Source organism: Vanacampus margaritifer, chromosome 20 (genome assembly GCF_051991255.1).
Source record: "Vanacampus margaritifer isolate UIUO_Vmar chromosome 20, RoL_Vmar_1.0, whole genome shotgun sequence".
NCBI lineage: Eukaryota > Metazoa > Chordata > Actinopteri > Syngnathiformes > Syngnathidae > Vanacampus > Vanacampus margaritifer.
In genome coordinates this window covers 13,069,246-13,090,287 of record NC_135451.1, presented here as the reverse complement: position 1 = coordinate 13,090,287, position 21,042 = coordinate 13,069,246, and the positions used below count along the sequence as shown (strand labels likewise).

The following is a 21,042-nucleotide window of genomic DNA, read 5'->3' as shown; positions in this document are numbered from 1 at the left end:
CTCACACACACAAAGAGCGATGATGATGATGACATGTTGACTCGGGAAGGCTTGAATGAATAATACTGAGCTCTAAAAATATATATATATAAAGAAATTAAATCAATAATGAGCCCAATGTTGGCTAAATGCAACACAGTAATTGGGTTAGGAAAACCACCCAGCATTTTTTGGTGCATATTTGGAGAGTTTTCCAAACAGCACACATTTTACTGCACCCCCCTGTTTGGGTGACAACAAGTGGCCACGTGTGTTACCCAACAGGCTACACGGTCCTAGAGCCCCCCCGCCCCTACACACACACACGGTGCAAGAGAACCCCCCCAACCACATTGGACCGGACTGCTTGAAAGGAGGCGGCAACGCCGTTGTCTGAGAAACAAGATAAAGACGTCATCTGCATCCGCTGTTGCTTCCTTGACGCCGATAAGGCAGCACCCCCCACCATTCCTCCTCGCCCCCTCCCTCCCTCCCTCCCTCCCTCCGTGCATCCCTTCTCCACTTCGCTGAGGAGAACGCAACGTTTATGTTGTGAAATGGACCCAGAATCCTCCTCCCGACTCCGAGCCTGCCCCCCCCCCCCCTCGTGCCAATTGGCGTGGTTCATTCCTCATGTTCACTGTGTGTGTGTAATCAAGCCACACTGAGCCATCAGTAGCCCCCCTGTCCCCCCCCCCCCCTTTCCGCCGTCTCCCCAGGCGGCGATGGATGCTTGCGAACGGCGCACGGAGCACCTTCTGCCGCACTATTACTGGATCGCTAAACGGGGTGAGTGCTACCTTTCTTTATCGACCCCCCCCCCCCCCCCCAGACTGGTATCTAGTTAAACATGTCCTGTAACAAGTGTCTTGTGATGAGTGTTCAGGAATCCTCGCGGGACGTGGGCTTATTTACAAAGTTGTTGCATGGCAAGTTTTGGATTGCTTTAAAAAAAAAAAAAAGATCATCACGTCGAGGCAACTTAAGGGGCGCCTGCACAATGTAAAAATCTCGAATACAAAAAAAAAAGGAAAAAAAAATTCCACAACTCAATTTTTTTTTTTTTATTTTTGCATTGGTGCAGAAGTGAAAGAAAAATATATTTTTGAAGATGTTTTCTCCATTTTGCGTTGATTAAGTGTCGTCTGTCTCTATGAGCCCAGTGATTGGCTGGCGACCAGTACAGGGTGTACCCCTGCACACCAGTGACCCCAATGAGGACAAGCGCTACAAAAAAAATGGATGGACGAGCACTTTGCGGTGGCGAAGGACCGCGATGCATTTCGTTATAAAAGTGCATGAATGCGGTCACGGAACAAATTCAACTCAAGTCAAGGCACCATTGTCTTAAAAACAGCAATCGCTCTTATGATAAAGCAAACTGTTGGTCATTTTCTAATTGACTATCGTTACTTTTCACATGACAATCCCAATTTTTTTAACATTTACGATTGTCGACACAGAACATTTAACGAGCACATCAGGGAGAGAAAAAAATCAATCGTAGATAACCACTCAGGATAATCTTTCATAGATGCCTGATAATCGGAAGCTTATCGGTGTGAGTGTGCCCAACTTAACAAAGTTGAGCTCCATCCACACTGACTGCTCTAATTGGCTATCGTTCCGTTTCACGACACAATCATGGAATCCGGTTCGCCCGATTTGCGATCGTAAATATTGAACAGGTTCAACATTTACGATAACCGTTTCTGACTGGATCAAAGCAGAAAAGGATCACTCTTAACACACCCCACACCACAATAATTAGGATCATCTTTTAGAGCCATCTGATGATTGTGCTTTTGCTGACTTTGATTGGAAGTGGGGGGAAAAAAACGATAATTTTTCCGCCCGATTAACGGTAGGATCGAATCCCTTAATTATGTTGGGCTCCATCCACACTGATTGCCACTATGGTGACCATTTTCTAATTAACGATCGTTACTTTTCACTTAACAATCACAATTAAATAAGTTTAACATTTACGATTGTCGGCCTGATAATCGGAAGCTTATCGGTGTGAGTGTGCCCAACTTAACAAAGTTGAGCTCCATCCACACTGACTGCTCTAATTGGCTATCGTTCCGTTTCACGACACAATCATGGAATCCGGTTCGCCCGATTTGCGATCGTAAATATTGAACAGGTTCAACATTTACGATAACCGTTTCTGACTGGATCAAAGCAGAAAAGGATCACTCTTAACACACCCCACACCACAATAATTAGGATCATCTTTTAGAGCCATCTGATGATTGTGCTTTTGCTGACTTTGATTGGAAGTGGGGGGAAAAAAACGATCATTTTTCCGCCCGATTAACGGTAGGATCGAATCCCTTAATTATGTTGGGCTCCATCCACACTGATTGCCACTATGGTGACCATTTTCTAATTAACGATCGTTACTTTTCACTTAACAATCACAATTAAATAAGTTTAACATTTACGATTGTCGGCCTGATAATCGGAAGCTTATCGGTGTGAGTGTGCCCAACTTAACAAAGTTGAGCTCCATCCACACTGACTGCTCTAATTGGCTATCGTTCCGTTTCACGACGCAATCATGGAATCCACGGTTCGTCCGATTTGCGATCGTAAATATTGAACAGGTTTAACATTTACGATAACCGTTTCTGACTGGATCAAGGCAGAAAAGGATCACTCTTAACACACCCCACACCAAGTTTAACATTTACGATTGTCGGCTCAGAACGTTTTCCGAGCAGATCAGGGAGAGAAAAAAAAAATCACCACTCAGGATAATCTTTCAGCGATGCCTGATAATCGGAAGCTTATCGGTGTGAGTGTGCCCAACTTAACAAAGTTGAGCTCCATCCACACTGACTGCTCTAATTGGCTATCGTTCCGTTTCACGACGCAATCATGGAATCCACGGTTCGTCCGATTTGCGATCGTAAATATTGAACAGGTTTAACATTTACGATAACCGTTTCTGACTGGATCAAGGCAGAAAAGGATCACTCTTAACACACCCCACACCAAGTTTAACATTTACGATTGTCGGCTCAGAACGTTTTCCGAGCAGATCAGGGAGAGAAAAAAAAAATCACCACTCAGGATAATCTTTCAGCGATGCCTGATAATCGGAAGCTTATCGGTGTGAGTGTGCCCAACTTAACAAAGTTGAGCTCCATCCACACTGACTGCTCTAATTGGCTATCGTTCCGTTTCACGACGCAATCATGGAATCCACGGTTCGTCCGATTTGCGATCGTAAATATTGAACAGGTTTAACATTTACGATAACCGTTTCTGACTGGATCAAGGCAGAAAAGGATCACTCTTAACACACCCCACACCAAGTTTAACATTTACGATTGTCGGCTCAGAATGTTTTCCGAGCAGATCAGGGAGAGAGAAAAAAAATCACCACTCAGGATAATCTTTCAGAGATGCCTGATAATCGGAAGCTTATCGGTGTGAGTGTGCCCGACTTAATAAAATTGAGCTCCATCCACACTGACTGCTCTAATTGGCTATCGTTCCATTTCACGACACAATAATGGAATCCGGTTCGCCCGATTTGCGATCGTAAATCCTTATCGTATTGAGCCGTTGTAACATTTACGATTATTGACCCTGCCTGTTTTTGTGAGCAGACCAGCGAGGTGACTATTAAACTCACAAATCTGAACACACCTCACACAACAAGATAATCGGAAAATCTGGCTTCCACCGACTCAAATTTGGCAAACAGCGAGCTGAGCCGACACTTTTTCCCCCCATCGTCTGGTGACGTCGCAGGCTAAAGGGTCTCCTCAGTCCGTATGCAAAACGCGCTTGACGTCAAGCCGAGCCGATTACGAGATAGGGATTGCTTTTCGCTAGGCTTCTCCCCTCACGACAGCTTTCCAATTTCATGGCTGTTAGCTGTGCTAATAGGAGCCGGAACAACAGAGGGCAGAGGGCCTTTGATTGGAGTGCGACGCCAAGAGACGGTGTCATATGTCACGGCGGGCCGCTATTGTTATTACCCGGTGGACTTTATGGATGAGGCCCGGTGAGTGATGGCCAACAGATCAATACGGCAGCCGGCGTCTGACGGCCGTGAAAGATACATGAAGCTTCACCTCACGGGAAGCAGGTGGGAGGCAGACTTTGGATTTTGCTTTTGGGGTATTTTTTTTTTTTTTTGGTGTTGCTTTCCCCACAAGCTGCCAAGAAATATTCCACTGATTTGATATTCAGCAACGGAGCCAACAATTATATCCTAACAAGCAAAGCGATGAGGCCTTATTGATTTCAAAGCTCGCGATTGGATCGAAAGCTGACGAGAAAAAACACCCAGTGGAGACGATTGTAAACAAAAGTGTTTGTTGGTCCACGTTTTTTTTTTTTTTTTTTTGCATGCTGTGGTTCACATTGGATATTCTGTTTTAGTAATTGAATTTCCCAACAGGGATTAACAAAATGAGCATGTTCTGCCCTCACCAAAATGGCCGACTTCCTTTTTAATTCCCACGTGGTCCCTTGAGGTTTTTTTCATGCATCCCGCCATTTTTGACATGTCGATTGGTTTAACTGCTGTCGGGGGCAAATTTTTTTCTAACTTAAAGAGATCGCTCAAAACGATTGAACTTTGACACCATGCTTGGCCCTTACCAAAATGGCCGACTTCCTGTTCAATTCCTTCAGAATTTTTCTCCCGTGACGTTAGACATGTTCTCATAATTTCATGTCGATCGGTCTAACTGCTGTCTGGGGGATAATTTTTTTCAAACTTAACATAAAATGATCAAACGTCGCTATGCTCCGCCCACTTCCTGTTCCAAAGTTACATGTTTATTCTTGCAGTATTTTGACTTCATTCTCACAAAAGGATGCTTTCCTCGTAACATTAAGGCTTTATTCTGGTAAAATTACGACTTTTTTTTTTCATTATATTACAATTTAAGTGATATTTTTTTTTTAGATTATAACTCTTAATCATAACTTTTTTTCTTGTAATATCACAACTACTGTTATGTGCCTGTAATGTTTTTTTTTCTCTCCACAAAATGATTTGTTTTTTTTGGGTGTAATATAACAAATTCATGTTCATAATTTTTTTGCCTTTAATAGTACTACTTTATTTTTGTAAATTTAGGACACATTTTTTTTTATATAATTTTTTGTATTATTTTAAAGTTATAAATTTTAACCAAAGAAAAAACATTGGGCCACATATAAATATATATATTTTTTTAGGGGGCAAAACTTTATTTTTTTCTCGCAAATTTGCGATTTAATAAAGTTGCAAATAAAGATATAAAATAAAATAATTTTTTTTTTTTTTAAATTGCCTAATACGCTGTTTTAGGTTTCTTATACAGATTTTCAGCAAAAAATATTAGTTGAATATTTTATCAAGCAACAAAGTTTTTGGGTTGTAATATTTTGACTTCATTTACTCCAACTTTTTTTTTTTTTTTTTTTTTAACTCACAATATTACAACTTTATCGTAATATTGCAACTTAGCAGGCTAGTTCCTGATTCACGTCCGACGATGTTACAAAAGGTCGGGGCAGTGCCATTTTTTTAAATTCCATCTACTGTTTTATTAAAGTACTTGGATTAAGGCAAACAAGACCGATACAATGTTGAGGGGGGGGGGGGCGGACTGAGAAAAACTCATCTGCTAACGCGCCCTTTGGCTCGCAAGCGCTGCCATGTAAAATGAATGACTGCATCAATATTACAGGCAACTCCACTTAATAGGCCAGGTCAAGGTTGCGGGAGGATTTTTTGAGGACATGCCGCTTATAGACGGATGGATGGATGGAAGCTGTCGGCCGGAATACATAAAGCGGAGAGGGAGTCATGTGACGCAAATTTATAGGCGTGAAGATACGACCTGTGGTGAAAGGGAATGTTCAATGAGGCGCGTCGGAGCACTTGGCATGATGTATGGAAATCGCCGCGCATTAGCATCAGGACGGCGAGGCTGCTCATTCGCTGGTTTAATAGGCTAATGCGGTGGTTTTCAAACTTTTCACGCCAAGTACCACCTCAGTGTTCCAATACTTTTTGGAGCATTTTTTCCTCATAATGCAGCAGTTGCACTTCGTTTTTTCACTCCGAATGTTCTATTTTTCCAGTTCAGTGTGGCCTTAATACGCCACTAACGACGTTGATGCAAATCAGATACGGGCAGCAGAACGGGGGAAGGGATAATAAATATGTTTCTTTTTGTTCACATGGTAGAGAAAGTCCCAGAGTAGCGCCGCAAGGCCTTTTAGCAGCATCTGAAATTGCACTTGAAAGGTTGTCGGCAGCCTGCCTGACAACCGCTCAAGTGGCTTTTTCCGCCGTTGCGAGAAAATCGCTAAACGGCCTCTTGAGCAAATGCGTGTACTACTGAAAAGGGGGGGGGGGGGTAACATGACAGTTGTGAGTCGTCAATTCCAGTATGGTAATTGATCAAAAAAGAGGCTTCGAGTTCTTTAATGCCACTCCCACAGTTGTCAATCTAAATTTAAAACTAAAAGGATTAGAATTGAAAACAGCCAAACAACTGCCCAAAGAAAAGCCCCGCTAGTTTCATGCTAATGCTAACTAACATCTATGATGCAGTGCTTTAACACTTTAAGTCTGTCGACGTTTACTGTCAATCTAAATTTAAAACTAAAATAATTTGAATTGAAAACAGCCAAACAACTGCCTAAAGAAAGGTGCCGCTAGCTTCATGCTAATGCTAAGTAGCATCCATGCTGCAGGGCTTTAACACTTTAAGTCTGTCGACGTTTACTGTCAATCTAAAATTAAAACTAAAATAATTAGAATTGAAAACAGCCAAACAACTGCCTAAAGAAAGGTCCCGCTAGCTTCATGCTAATGCTAAGTAGCATCCATGTTGCAGGGCTTTAACACTTTAAGTCTGTCGACGTTTACTGTCAATCTAAAATTAAAACTAAAATAATTTGAATTGAAAACAGCCAAACAACTGCCTAAAGAAAGGTCCCGCTAGCTTCATGCTAATGCTAAGTAGCATCCATGTTGCAGGGCTTTAACACTTTAAGTCTGTCGACGTTTACTGTCAATCTAAATTTAAAACTAAGAGAATTAAACCTCGTGTATTGAAAACAGCCAAACAAAAACCTGCTAGCTTCATGTTAATGTTAACTAGCATCTATGCTGCGGTGCTTTAACACTTTAAGTCTGTCGACGTTTACTGTCAATCTAAATTTAAAACTAAGAATTACACCTCGTGTATTGAAAACAGACAAACAACATGCCTAAAGAAAGGCCCCGCTAGCTTCATGCTAATGCTAACTAGCATCTATGCTGCGGTGCTTTAACACTGTAAATCTGTCGACGTTTACTGTCAATCTAAATTTAAAACTAAGAGAATTAAACCTCGTGTATTGAAAACAGCCAAACAAAAACCTGCTAGCTTCATGCTAATGCTAACAAGCATCTATGCTGCGGTGCTTTAACACTTTAAGTCTGTCGACGTTTACTGTCAATCTAAATTTAAAACTAAGAATTACACCTCGTGTATTGAAAACAGCCAAACAACATGCCTAAAGAAAGGTCCCGCTAGCTTCATGCTAATGCTAAGTAGCATCCATGTTGCAGGGCTTTAACACTAAGTCTGTCGACGTTTACTGTCAATCTAAATTTAAAACCAAGAGAATTACACCTCGTGTATTGAAAACAAGCAAACAACTGCCTAAAGAAAGGCCCCGCTTGCTTCATGCTAATGCTAACTAGCATCTATGTTGCGGTGCTTTAACACTTTAAGTCTGTCGACGTTTACTGTCAATCTAAATATAAAACTAAGATAATTACACCTCATGTATTGAAAACAGCCAAACAACTGCCTAAGGAAAGGCCCCGCTAGCTTGATGCTAATGCTAACTAGCATCTATGCTGCGGTGCTTTAACACTTTAAGTCTGTCGACGTTTACTGTCAATCTAAATATAAAACTAAGAGAATTAAACCTCGTGTATTGAAAACAGCCAAGCAAAAACCCGCTAGCTTAATGCTAATGCTAATGAGCACATATGTTTTGGTTCTTTATCACTTTAAGCAACGTTGTACAGTATATATGATGTCTACTTTTTATCTTCATCCAGATGCAGAATGACTCGACGTCCATTTTGGAATCACCTAGCATGACGTATCTCAACGGCAGCGTGGCTAACGGCAGCGCGGCTAACGGCAGCGGGCCCGGTTCGGAGGGCGACGCGTACCGGCCGTTCTCCCTGTTCAGCGTGCTGACGCTGACGCTGCTGGCCATGTTGGCCGTGGCCACCTTCGTGTGGAACCTGCTGGTGCTGGTGACCATCCTGCGGGTGCGCACCTTCCACCGGGTGCCGCACAACCTGGTGGCGTCCATGGCCATCTCCGACGTGATGGTGGCGGCGCTGGTCATGCCGCTGAGTCTGGTGCACGAGCTCAACGGACGGCTGTGGAAGCTGGGCCGGGTGCTATGCCAGGTGCAGATTGTTTTTGTCGTTAATCATTTTTAAAAATCAGGGGTGGACATTCCATCAATGTTGACGGAGGGTCCGTCAATCCGTCAATGACAGACGCCCATTTTGTTGACGGGAAACTTATAAAAATGGACGAACTTAGCATTAGCGGAAGTGGCTTTTTGTCCGTCAATATGTCAATAAAATCTGCAATCTGTCAATGGCAGACGTCTCATTTTGGTGACGGATTGACGGTCAGCTTGAAACATTGACGGGTTGACAATGACGGAATTGTGTCCCGACTATTGACGATTGCTGAATGACAGATGATCAAAATTCATTGACACGCCAACCTCTGTTAAAAAGACATCAGTATGTTTGGATTTATATATATTAAAAAAAAAAAAAAAAAAAAAAACGTTTTTCCTTCCCTTTGCAAAATTAAAATTTTATTCACCTAAAAAATATTTGCAATATTATGACTTGGTAACATTTCGACATTGTTTTCCTAAAATGTTGAAAGAAATTAAATAAAAATAATAAAAATATTATTGTTCTAAAATGGATCGTTTTGTTTTATTTTCTTGTTGTGGTATGACTTTTTTTGTGTAAAATTACGACTTTTATTTTTGTAAAAGTGCAAAGAATGTATATATATATATATATATATATATATACATATATGCATTATTTAAAAAATATATCGCAAGCGTACTATTACGACTTTATTTTCGATTTCTAGTTACGGCATTTTTTTTTTTTATCCCAAAATTAGAATAGTCTTAAACCTAAATGTACTTTTTTTTTTTTTTCATTTTTCATGTAACGTGCCCCGCGTCAGGTATGGATCTCCTTCGACGTGTTGTGCTGCACGGCCAGCATCTGGAACGTGACGGCCATCGCTCTCGACCGCTATTGGTCCATCACGCGCCACCTGGAGTACACGTTGAAGACGCGCAAGAAGATCTCCAACGTGATGATCGCCCTGACGTGGCTGCTGTCGTCCATCATCTCGCTGTCGCCGCTCTTCGGCTGGGGCGAGACGTACGCCAAGGGTTTGAAGTGCCAGGTGAGCCAGGAGCTATCCTACACCATCTTCTCCACGTTCGGCGCCTTCTACCTGCCGCTCTGCGTGGTTCTCTTCGTCTACTGGAAGATCTACAAGGCGGCCAAGTTCCGGATCGGCTCGCGCAAGAGCAACACCATCACGCCCATGGCAGAGGTGATGAGCAACACTTGAACCGCTAAGAATTACGGTTATTATAGTTAACGAATTTAAAATAGAAAGAAACTTTTTGTTAACGAAATAAAGTGTTTTTTGTTTTTTTTCATATAACTGAACTGAAAATACATTCTACGTAATAAAACTAACAATAAAGCGCAAAAAAAATTTTTTTTTGTCTTTGTCAATTACATTTGGGGTTAATTTTAAAAGCATTTTTTCTGTGCTTATTGTGACTTTATTTATATTGCTCTTTTATTTATATCCATAAATATGCCATATATTTAAAAAAAAACTCAAATTAATACTAAAACTAAAAAATGAACTACAATGACACATTTTTTTTATTAAAAATAGCATAACAACCATATTTAAAAAAAATATGAAAACGAATTAAAGATTTACTAAAATGAAACATTTTCAAAAATAAAAATAAAGCAAATGAATTACAACCATACATAAAAAACTAAAACTAATTCTAAAACTAAGAAAAGATCAACTAAAATGAAGCATTTAAAAAGGGTAGGAAACCTATTTTAAAAACTAAAACTATTGAAAAAACAACAACTTTACTCTCATATTATGCATAATTCTAAAAATGTATGTTTGCAATTATAATTGATATTAAATTCTTAACCTGAAATTAATTTGTATTCACGTAAATGACGATTTTACTCACGTAAAATAAAATATCTTGCAATATTATGACTTTACTCTTTATTCTTTTATCACAAATTATGATTTTAGTCACCTCAAATCTTTTCTTGTAATATTTTAATTGTATTTGTGCCATTTAACATATTCCAAAACAAATTATCATAAAAGTATGATTTCATTGACATTATTATTATTATTATTATTTATTTTATTATATGTATTTTGGTAACATTATTCTTGGAACATTATGACCATTTTCGCCTACAAATGTTTTATTATTACGACTACTAAGTAAAAAAAAAAAAAATCTAATTTAAGAAATATAACTTTATTTTCTGAAAAACTTTACGATTTTTCTCATTGTCATAGAATTTTTATTCTAATATGCCGTGTTTATCCACTTTGACGTAACCCCACGAATGATTTCTCTTTGCACCCATGAAGTTATTTGGCCCTTAATCGGAAATCATTTCCCGTGTGTCATTCAGGTGCGTAGGCGGGGTAGGATATAAATATCCGCGTCTTGGCCTTTTTGTGCGCCTCGTCGCTTGCTCATCAGCACGCTCAAAAGGTCGGACACTAATATAATCATCAAGCCACGGCAAAGATGAAACCTTGAAAATGGGAGTCTTTTTTTTACCCAAGGCCTGTTTCGTAGGCAAACCATTTCTCGGAAAACGCAAACTATAGATTGGGATTTTCTTCTCAACCGTTATTTCTCGTAACTCTTACGACCAAATGATAAAATGGAAGTTTTTTTTTTTCTTCTTCTTATGGAGAGCTCAGTATTGTTCATTCGATTTGACATGTCATCATTGCTCTTTTTTATTTTTTATAAAAAAAAAATTATATATATATATATATATATAATTTTTTTTTTTTTGTATGTGGGTGAGTATGTGTATGTGTGTGCGTGCGTGCGTCCGTGCGAGCGTGTGTGTATTAGTTCACCTAAAACCTATTAAAAAAAAATCCCATACTAATAATATAATATAATAATAAATTGCCAAATGCAAATTTTTTTTTTTTTACGCACATACACATAGAAAAAAAAAAAAAAAAAAAAAAAGAGAGCAATGATGATGACATGTCAAATCGCTAAAATTACCGAATGAACAATACTGAGCTGTCCAGAAAAAATAAAAATAAAAAAAATTAAAAAAATAAAAAAAATAAAAAAAATAAAAAGGAAAGTTGGAAGTTCAATGTAGCACTGTATGCATTTGCCTCTTAAATTATTAATTAATCCTCAGCCAGAGCGAGAAAAAGTTGTAGCGCCAACAGACAAAAGAGACGGAAGTCACAATTATTGACATTATTGAGCTTCTTGGTTGGAGTTTGCCGGAACGGGGCTCTGTTTGTTTGTTTGTTTGTTTGTTTGTTTGTTGGTTGAACCACCTGGCAATTCTCTCCCCAACCACAATCCACTGGTTGAAATTGGATCTGACGCGCCGCTGTCGCCCGCAGGTGAAAGAGGAGGCGCGGCAGCCCCAGATGGTGTTCACGGCGCGCCACGCCACCGTCACCTTCCAGACGGACGGCGACACGTGGCGCGAGCAAAAGGAGAAGAAGGCGGCGCTGATGGTTGGCATCCTGATCGGCGTCTTCGTGCTGTGCTGGATCCCGTTCTTCATCGCCGAGCTGATCGAGCCGCTGTGCTCCTGCGACATCCCGCCCATCTGGAAGAGCATCTTCCTCTGGCTGGGCTACTCCAACTCCTTCTTCAACCCGCTCATCTACACCGCCTTCAACAAGAACTACAACAACGCCCTGCGGAACCTCTTTTCCAGGCAACGTTGACCCGGAAAACTCCTACCTGCCCCCCCCCCCTGTGTTGTTTTTGTGCAACCTCCTCAAAAAAAGATGACTAAATGTCCTTGTTACGAGGAAAAAGTGCTTTGGAAGTCGGCCGGGAAAAACACTCGAACCCGGCCGGGAATTGGTTCAAAGGAGAGCCGGGAGACTTACAAACACAAGCTTTGACTGCTAAGAGAGTCGTCTGTGAACAACAAAAAGCGCTCATTAGGTGTACGAAATCAGTTTGACTGGTGCTTCCGAGGCAATTATGGTGGCTGGGAGCTGACGGATGAAGGAAAGCAGACGCACGGAACTTAATGAAGGCACAGCTGGAGGTACACCTGCGCTATCTAATAGCATTTGGTATCGGAGACTACGATATCATAAGCAATGTTTTTCCATTCAAATCCACTCCCAAAATCTTCCCTCTCTGAAATCAGTTTCACTTAGTGGCCATTTTGGTAGGCATGCCGATCATGAGCGGACTCATAAAAAGGTCTCCAGGGTCATTTTGTCCATTTCCACGAGTCCTTCAAAACAAACTTGGAGAGATTTTGTCTGATTGCTACGAGTTTTACACGCATACCAGATGAACGTCAAAAAAGTTTGGAGAGAGACACGAAGTTTGCCGTTTGCCATTTGCGATAAGACATCATTTACCGGCCATTTGGGAGATTTTCAAAGGTGCTTCAAAACAACTTGATCCAATTGGTACACAGTTGGGTCAAATATAACCTAAATTGAGTTAAGAATGGACCAAACCAACTTTTTTGAGCTATTCAAAAAAAAAAAGTGTCAGATTAAATGAATAACCCACAAAGCAACCCAATTTTTAGGGGGTTGTTTTGTGGGTTGGTCATTTGACCCAACTTTATAGTTAATTGAATAACCCAATCGAATGGACCAACACAATTTTTCAGTTATTTAACCCTAAAAGATGGGTCAAATTAAATGAATAATGTATGTTTTGTGGGTTATTCCTTTGCCCCAACTTTTTGGGTTAATTGATTTGGGTCCAAAAGGAAATTCAAAAATGAAAACAAATAAAATTGTGGGTTAAATAAAAAGCTGGGTCGCTTCATTTTTGTTCATTTTAAAAATAGCACAAATGGGTCAAAAAGTTATTCGATTTACTCAAAATGTGGGGTCAAACCCACATAATTGGGTTACTTGATGGTTTATTCATTTAATTTGGCAACTTTGGGGTTAAATACCTCAAAATTTGACACAGCTTTTTGGGTTGAATAACGCAAATAGTTGGGTCGGTTAATTTTGGGAGATATTTGGCCCAAAATTAAATCAAATGAATAACCCAATTATGTGGGTTGTTTTGTGGGTTATTCATATGACCCAATTTGTTTTGGGTTAGTTGAATTCGGCCAAAAATTAACCGACCCAACTATTTGGGTTAAATAAAAAGTTGGGCCACTTCATTTTCTATTCATTTTAAAAACAACAAATGGGTCAAGAAGGGACCAACCCAACATTTTGGGTTATTCAATTTACTCAAAATGTTGGGTCAAACTAATAACCCATAAAACAACCCATATAATTGGGTTACTTTAATTAATTTGACAACTTTTCGGGTTAAATAACTCAACAAATAAACCAACCCAACTTTTTGGGGTAAATAACTCGAAACTTGACAGATTTTTGGGTTGAATAACTCAAAAAGTTGGGTCGGCTCATTTTTTGAGTTATTTAACCCAAAATATTGTGTCAAAATAAATGAATAACCCACAAAGCAACACAATTATATGTTTTTTTTTGTGGGTTATTAGTTTGACCCAAAATTTGGAGTAAATTGAATACCCCAAAAAGTTGGGTCGGTCCTTTTTTGACCCTTTTGTGTTCTTTTTGACCCAACTGTTATTAGAGTGAACCAAATTAGGAAGCATGTGCTCTTGGCAGATGGACGTAAATCAACAATTGTCTGATTCAAATCAGTTTTCATGACACCCCTGATTGAGCTCAATCTAAGAAATCCTATCTTTGTAAAAGCAAACGTCATGATACTGTGCAGGTGTACCTGATGTTGTGAAATGGGACTTGAACATTTGCCGAAAAGGGGACATTATTGGATTGGAGATCAAAGAAGTCTTTGCCATTAGCCAAGGTGTATATAAATGCTGTCCTACATTTTGTGTTTATCCACTTCACTTTGTGTTTCCCCGTCACACAACTCATTTGCAACTTCACTCGTTGCAGGCAGCTTCACGGGAATTTCCATTTCGTGCCGGAATGCGGCAAAAATGTCTTCTTAGGTGGGCGCGTATTAAAAAAAAAAAAAAAAAAAAAAAAAAAACTTTTGCATGGTGTTTCAAATGACTCCTCTTTGTTCTCGTTATTGTTTCACGGCACACTGCGATTGGCCCTAAAGGACGCAGAAGGTAATTTGTCACCTGTCTGCTCGCCGGGTTTACTCCTGCTTACATGGCCGCCATAACAAAAGAAGCGAGTATTCATATTCAGAGCTGGTCTTCTTGCGCAATGCCGCATAGCTTGAAGTAAGTGGGGATAAAAAAAGGCGGTGTGCAAAAAGATGCACAAGAAAATTGGAAGTCAGTTTCATTTTGCAACATGAAACTTGGTAGGCAGGTTTATCATGAGTGGACCCACAAAAAAGTCTTAAGAACCCATGCCCGAAAATGCACATCGAGTCTGTCATTGAGGTCATTAAGGTCAGTTGGAGGAGTTCATAAAAAATATATAAAAGTACTGCGTATATTTTAGACAGATGAATGGCACTATTTATTAAATTTGCCACATTTTGAAATTTGGTCAATTTCCAGGGGTTCCTCAAAAACTAACTTTTCCTAGCGATGTAATCCAAATTCCACCAATTTGAACCACACAGACTAGACAAATGATTTTCCAGAAGGTTTCCAGAAATTTATCATTTTCATTGTTGGCCTTGTTTGGTGTCTCCAAAACATGAGTAGTTTTCATTTATTTTGGTGTAATCATAAAGTTCTTAAAATATTGAAACTTTAACGATAAACCGATTTTTTTTAATTATTACTTTTTTTTTTTTCTTAGAATCGTTTCTTTTTTCACAAACGAGGGAGTTTTCATTGTTGTATAAAATATATTGTATTGCTTGCTACAACGTAAAAGCATTTAGCATAAGTTTTCATTTTGAGAAAAAAAGAAGAAGAAGGTTTTACCTACTAATTACGGGCCAATAATGTACAAAATGCTTCTAGATCAATGGTACTTAAACTTATTAACATTTCTGACAATTGTATAACTAAAAAAAATGGCAAATGCATTTTTGTACAAAATCCTACCATCTTCTCACGAGAACATCAGACAAAGGCTTTACAGAGGAATTCAACTGAAATTAGCATGCATTGTTAAACATGAATTTCAACTCAAGATGGAGGCTTTCATAAGTTGGAACGACACACTTTTGGATGGAGACGTTCCCGACGAGAGGCCTTTCACTTGAGATAAGAGTCCATTTTAATGCCCGGCGTTCCTCCATCGCTTCGGGGAGATTTAATAAAGCGCCACGAGCACGTGCTATCTCGCCGCCGCAGCCTTTTGCCAGCTGGCGTTTTTTTTTTTTTTTTTGCACGGATGGAAACGCGGCTCGACTAAACAGATTTAGACGGAGGGTCGCTGGCGGCCATGCGAGCTTACGCGGCTGAATTCCATACGCTAGCGTAATCGCACACGCGGGCCTGTAATAACCTCAGCTAGCTTGGTTAGCTTAGCTGGCGAAGCTTGCCACACGTTAGCATTTTGCGAGGGCTACATACATAGTGAATACATTTTCTTTTTTATGGAGTCGAATACATTTTCTAATAAGAGACCGAGTGCTTAATTCAAGCTGTAGATTTCTTGCAAAAATTCCACTAAATTCTTCCAATGAGGCTTTTCAAGTCACCACTGTTTTGTATGCAAACCATTTCCCCTTTTCATTTGTCTGGAACTTTTTAAAAAAAAAAAAGTGACATCATTATCTTCTTCTCACTTCTTGACATTTGGACACTTTAATCATGTCTTTTGAAATCAGAACGCGAAACGAGAGAAGAAGAACCCTATCATCAAAATTCCAAAGTGCCTCTCAGAGAAATCAGTCTTCTTTTATAACTTTCTATTTTTAAAAGTCGCGTGGATACGCGGGAACCGTTTTATTTGCGTGCCTATTGTTCCTCTCCCTGACCTCTTTTACTGCACTCCAGCAGGTCATGAATACTTGATAAGATTCCGAGCGGGGAAGCGTGGCAAGCGGATGAAGCAGATGTTCTTGTGCTGACCTACCGTGTTCAATGAGGATGCGTTTAATTAGCCTATTAATAACTAATAAGGTGAAAAATGTGTACAAAAAAAAGGATTGCGCGGTGGATTCATTTTAAATTGAAAATTATAATCTGACTACCTTAATTCTAAGCACAAGGTTGTGTTTTCGTTCCGTTGTCTGTAAACTTTAAAAAAAAATAAAAAATAAAAATAATAATAATAATAATTTTTACACCGATAAACGACTGCAAGAGCAAGTTTGGTCAAGCTGAGCTCAATTAAAGGGGGAGCCTCGCCGCTTGTTTGTCATCGACATTATAATAAGAGGTGGAAGTCAACTCACTGGAGGAGAGTCGCGGCGCAGGCAGGTGATTGAAGACGAGCTTCCTCGTGCTCCGTTGCCATGGCGGCGGCGGCGGCGGCGGGCGGCAGGAGAACCTTTGTCACACAGGTTAGAGATGTATCAATACAACGTGTATATATAGTATTTAGCTACATACTGTATATACATATATTTATATATACTAGGCCTGGGTATCGATTTGAATTCCCCTCAATCGATTCGATTTCGATTTTTCCCGATTCAATTCAATTCGCTTCAATCGGATATTGATTAATTATGGAACATCAAGTCTTCTTAAATATCAAGGACATGATAAAAACTTGATTTAGTGTTACACAAACATGTCCAATTAAAAAAAAAATATATATTTTTTTTTTAACTTTTTGGGGATGTCTGCATTCAGTTTCATCCCTAAAAGATAAAAATGTAAAAAAATAAAATAAAAAATAAAAAGACAAAAATGGGCATAAGTGTTTTTCACATAGCAGCGACAATTTGCATCAGTAAGGATAAAATGAAAAATATTTTCTGACAGTGAGGTGGGGCTTTAGGACCCAGATGCGGGAAGGCAGAGCAAGGAGGCAGAGGTGCAGTCCAAAAGAGGTTTTAATATCTAATCAAAAAAAAGGCTAACTTCAAAGTACAAAACAAATGGAACTAACAAAACCTGAAGCAAAACATGAAAAAACAACTAAGGCGAGACTAACAACATGACATGGATCCTGATCAGGCGAAGAGTCAGCGTGACGTGGCGAAAGACTTACGAACGTGGCAACAGCAAAAATGAACCGACACAGACAGGGGGGAGACAACCGACTAAATACAACACCAACACTAATGACATGACAAGACACACCTGGCTGAGGGCACTGATTGGATGACACATGAGGGTGATGGGGACACAGGTGGACACAATCAGGGTTGGCACAGACACCACACGAGGAAGAGCAAGTGACCAGAAACGAGAGGAGTAGACTTTTCACAATAAAACAGGAAATGACAAGACAAGGGGAACACACAAGGAAAACATGACAGGGAGTAAACAAAACTGAAAATAAACATGACATTTTCATCATTCAAATTAAATAACTGTAACTCTGCCGCTTAGACGGGTCGCAGATTCCCGTCATAAATCACAGCCTGATTTAGATCGTTAGTCAAGCTCCTCCTGTTGTGCAAGCCTGGGCGAAACAGGTGGCGCCGTTTGCTCCGCCCCGCCAAAAAGCTCCCTCAACGGGTTGCGGCGCCGAAAGTCGTTTATTACTGGGCAAGCAATCCTGTTTGGAACTTCAGTGGGTGTCCGGATAAAACTCAGGAGATGGTGTGTTTCTGCAAATAGTAGTAAATAAAGTGCAGATTATTTGCATATTTTGGAACAATTCCAATATAGCTGGAAGCCATATGAAAGTTTCTTCTTTAGTTTTGTTGTAGTCAAGCCAAAGTAAATGAAAAAAAAAAAAAAAGGCAAAATAAATTTGACCATTTTGCTTTATTTTTACTTACTGGTAAATTTTTGTTTTATTTTGGAGTTGTTGACGTAAAACGTCATTTACAACAAACACATTTGATTAAAAATCATGAGGCAGACATGCTAACCACTAGGGCACCGTGCCGCCTAAGTATTCATCAAATAACCATTTGGCACAAACCCAAACAAAACCACGTCATCCTTTTTTTGTTGTGGTGTGAAATTACGGCGAGATGTTTTTTTTTTTTTTTTTTTTTAATTTTTATATGAATGACAACAAAGTTTTGTGATGCTTGCGGTCAACCGATATGGTTTGATTCCCTTTCTCACTGGCACGCTGCAACTTTACTAAGTGGAGGATAGCAACAGCTTGTTGCTATGGTATGTTGTGGAAGGAACACAGCACGGGAGGCTGAACTTGTATGTCTATTTTTTTCTTTCTTTTTTTCCCAATTGAAGATATTTATATCCATTTACTTTGGCAAGGAGCATCTCCGTAAGTCGTTTTTATCGGCGCCATCGTTTTGGAATACCTGCGGTGATGAACTTGCATTAAGCCAGCTGATTGCTCTTCCACTTCTTTTCACAGCTCACAAATGTCGCAATTGTTGAATTAGTATAATGATAGCGGCGCCCGCTTTAATGAAACCCACTAATGGCTGATACTTGGGCAAAACATGACGAGAGGACAGGAAGTAAGCCATTACAAAGGAGATTTTTACGTATTTGCATTTCGCATGCAGCTTTTGTTATTTTGCCATCTGCCGAGGGGCTTTTGTTTTCATTGGCCTTATAGAAAAACGACTGAAGCCATTTACATAAAACTTGACAGTGTTGGCCAAGGGAGCAGCCAGATACACATAAAGGTATGTTTTGTTTTGGTTTGTACTTATTTTTTTATTTCTTAGTGAATAATACATGAACATTAATGGCAACATTCAAGTACAGTCTCTTTTTTTTTTTTTTTTTTTGCTTTAAACCTGGGAGCAAAACATTGAGAACACAATTCAAGCAAGTAAAAAAATATATATAATTAACCCAAAAAAAACATTTTGACATTTCAAATATTTTTTTTACTTATTTATTTATATTGTGCTTAACTATGAAAATATAACAGCAAAATTAGGAGCAATTTTAGAGCTCAACTCAACTCAAACAAGCAGATTTAAAAAAAAAAAAAAAAAAAAAAAAAAGTGAATTAAATTAAATTATTTATTTATTTATTTATTTTATTGACATTTCAAATATAGAAATATTTTTATTTATATTTTCCTTGTATATTTTTTCCAGAAAATATTGGGTTAACAATAGAATTCTAATGGGCTCAACTTGTACGGGAAATAATTACACCTCCTTGTACTCCCTTTAAGAGAGAAAGCAAAGAAAAAAAGCCTCGTGGGTTAGCTAGCGGCCATTAGCTTCGCTCCTCTCGCATTAAAACAACAAACAGCGCACTCGACCTCATGAAACGGACCAATAAACATAAAAAGAAAAGGAGAAATCCATCCGTTTCTATGAGCGTTATTGATATTGTCATCTGAGCTGCGCTTAGCGTCCTCTGCCAGGCTAATTCACATATTGATCATTCAGGTAGGCAGCGACGGAAAGTGCTGAGTGGACACACACAAACACACACACACACACACACACGCGGGAGCCCATTAGCTCAAGTGAACGGCGTGTGCGGGCGTTCGCCGGGGATAACTTTGTACATAATGTCATCGCAGGGCGTAAAAACAAAATCCAAGTGCCGCGCATGCGAGTGCGCTTGTCGAGTGACGCCGTTCGCCGGCAAGGTGAAAGTCATCAAATGTTCCTTTTTCATTACGTTAAAACATGTCGGCCTCGCTTTAATGGCTTCTCGGTTTTTGGCGGCGCTCCAAGAAGCTTTTGTTGGCATACATAGCCGCGTTGGACATAACATTAGGTACACCTGCATTGGGTACGTATGGGAAGTCAACCCCAAAAATGTCTTACAATTTGTTGTATGAGCCCACGCATTTCTAAACACGGCCATTTTGCTAGTTATTGTTGACTGAAAATGACATCACACTCGTGGCTCGGGTAACGACCAATCACGGCTCGGCTTGCTAACAGATGGCAAAATCCAGGTCCAGAAAGTAAAAACCCTGCCACAGTTTGGCTTTAGCCCCTCATGCTAGCTAGCTAGCTCCCTAGCTGGTAAACAAGCACCCGGGGAGCTAGCTAGCTAGCAACTGGGTAGCTAGCTAGCTAGCACCTGGGGAGCTAGCTAGCTAGTACCTGGGGAGCTAGCTAGCTAGTACCTGGGGAGCTAGCTAGCTAGCTACTACCTGGGGAGCTAGCTAGCTAGCTAGTACCTGGGGAGCTAGCTAGCTAGTACCTGGGGAGCTAGCTAGCTAGCTAGTACCTGGGAAGCTAGCTAGCTAGTACCTGGGGAGCTAGCTAGCAAGCTAGTACCTGGGAAGCTAGCTAGCTAGTACCTGGGAAGCAACCTGGGGAGCTAGCTAGCTAGCTACTACCTGGGGAGCTAGCTAGCTAGCTACTACCTGGGGAGCTAGCTAGCTAGCTAGTACCTGGGAGCTAGCTAGCTAGCTAGTACCTGGGGCTAAAGCCAAACTGTGGCAGGGTTTTTACTTTCTGGACCTGGATTTGCCACCTCTGCTTGCAAATGTCACATGACCAAACTCGAATAAAAACAGATGAGCCATGATTGGTTGTTACTTAAGCCCTGAGCAACTCTAATGTCATTTTCAAATACCAAAATGGCCGCCACCTGAGCAAATTTTGTTTGAATTCCTACTAAACAGATTCACTGCAATGAGTTCAAGTCATTCGGGATTACAAGCCGATGTATAATTGATCCCGTTCCAACATCTGCTCTGATCTGAATCCAAATGAAGTCATTAATGAAAAGACGTGTGAGT

At 39.9% G+C, this 21,042-nt stretch overlaps 2 protein-coding genes across 4 annotated transcripts in view; one reads left to right on the top strand and one right to left on the bottom strand.

Moving 5' to 3' along the window:
- Positions 1 to 21,042, bottom strand: part of LOC144040760 (uncharacterized) — a 68,965-nt gene that overhangs the window by 24,119 nt on the left and 23,804 nt on the right. For all 3 annotated transcript variants that reach the window (XR_013289834.1, XR_013289835.1, XM_077555204.1), the window contains exon 3: positions 16,669 to 16,763. Coding sequence is in view for 1 of the 3 variants with exons in the window: in XM_077555204.1 (XP_077411330.1) it covers positions 16,669 to 16,763 (95 nt within the window). In the remaining 2 variants the exon portion in view is untranslated. The remainder of the gene's footprint in view (positions 1 to 16,668; positions 16,764 to 21,042) is intronic.
- htr5ab (5-hydroxytryptamine (serotonin) receptor 5A, genome duplicate b) lies at positions 649 to 13,204 on the top strand. Its single transcript, XM_077555201.1, has 4 exons — positions 649 to 768; positions 8,063 to 8,425; positions 9,243 to 9,623; positions 11,748 to 13,204. The coding sequence occupies exons 1-4, from the start codon at positions 709 to 711 to the stop codon at positions 12,078 to 12,080; spliced, it is 1,137 nt and encodes a 378-aa protein (XP_077411327.1). The 5' UTR covers positions 649 to 708; the 3' UTR covers positions 12,081 to 13,204.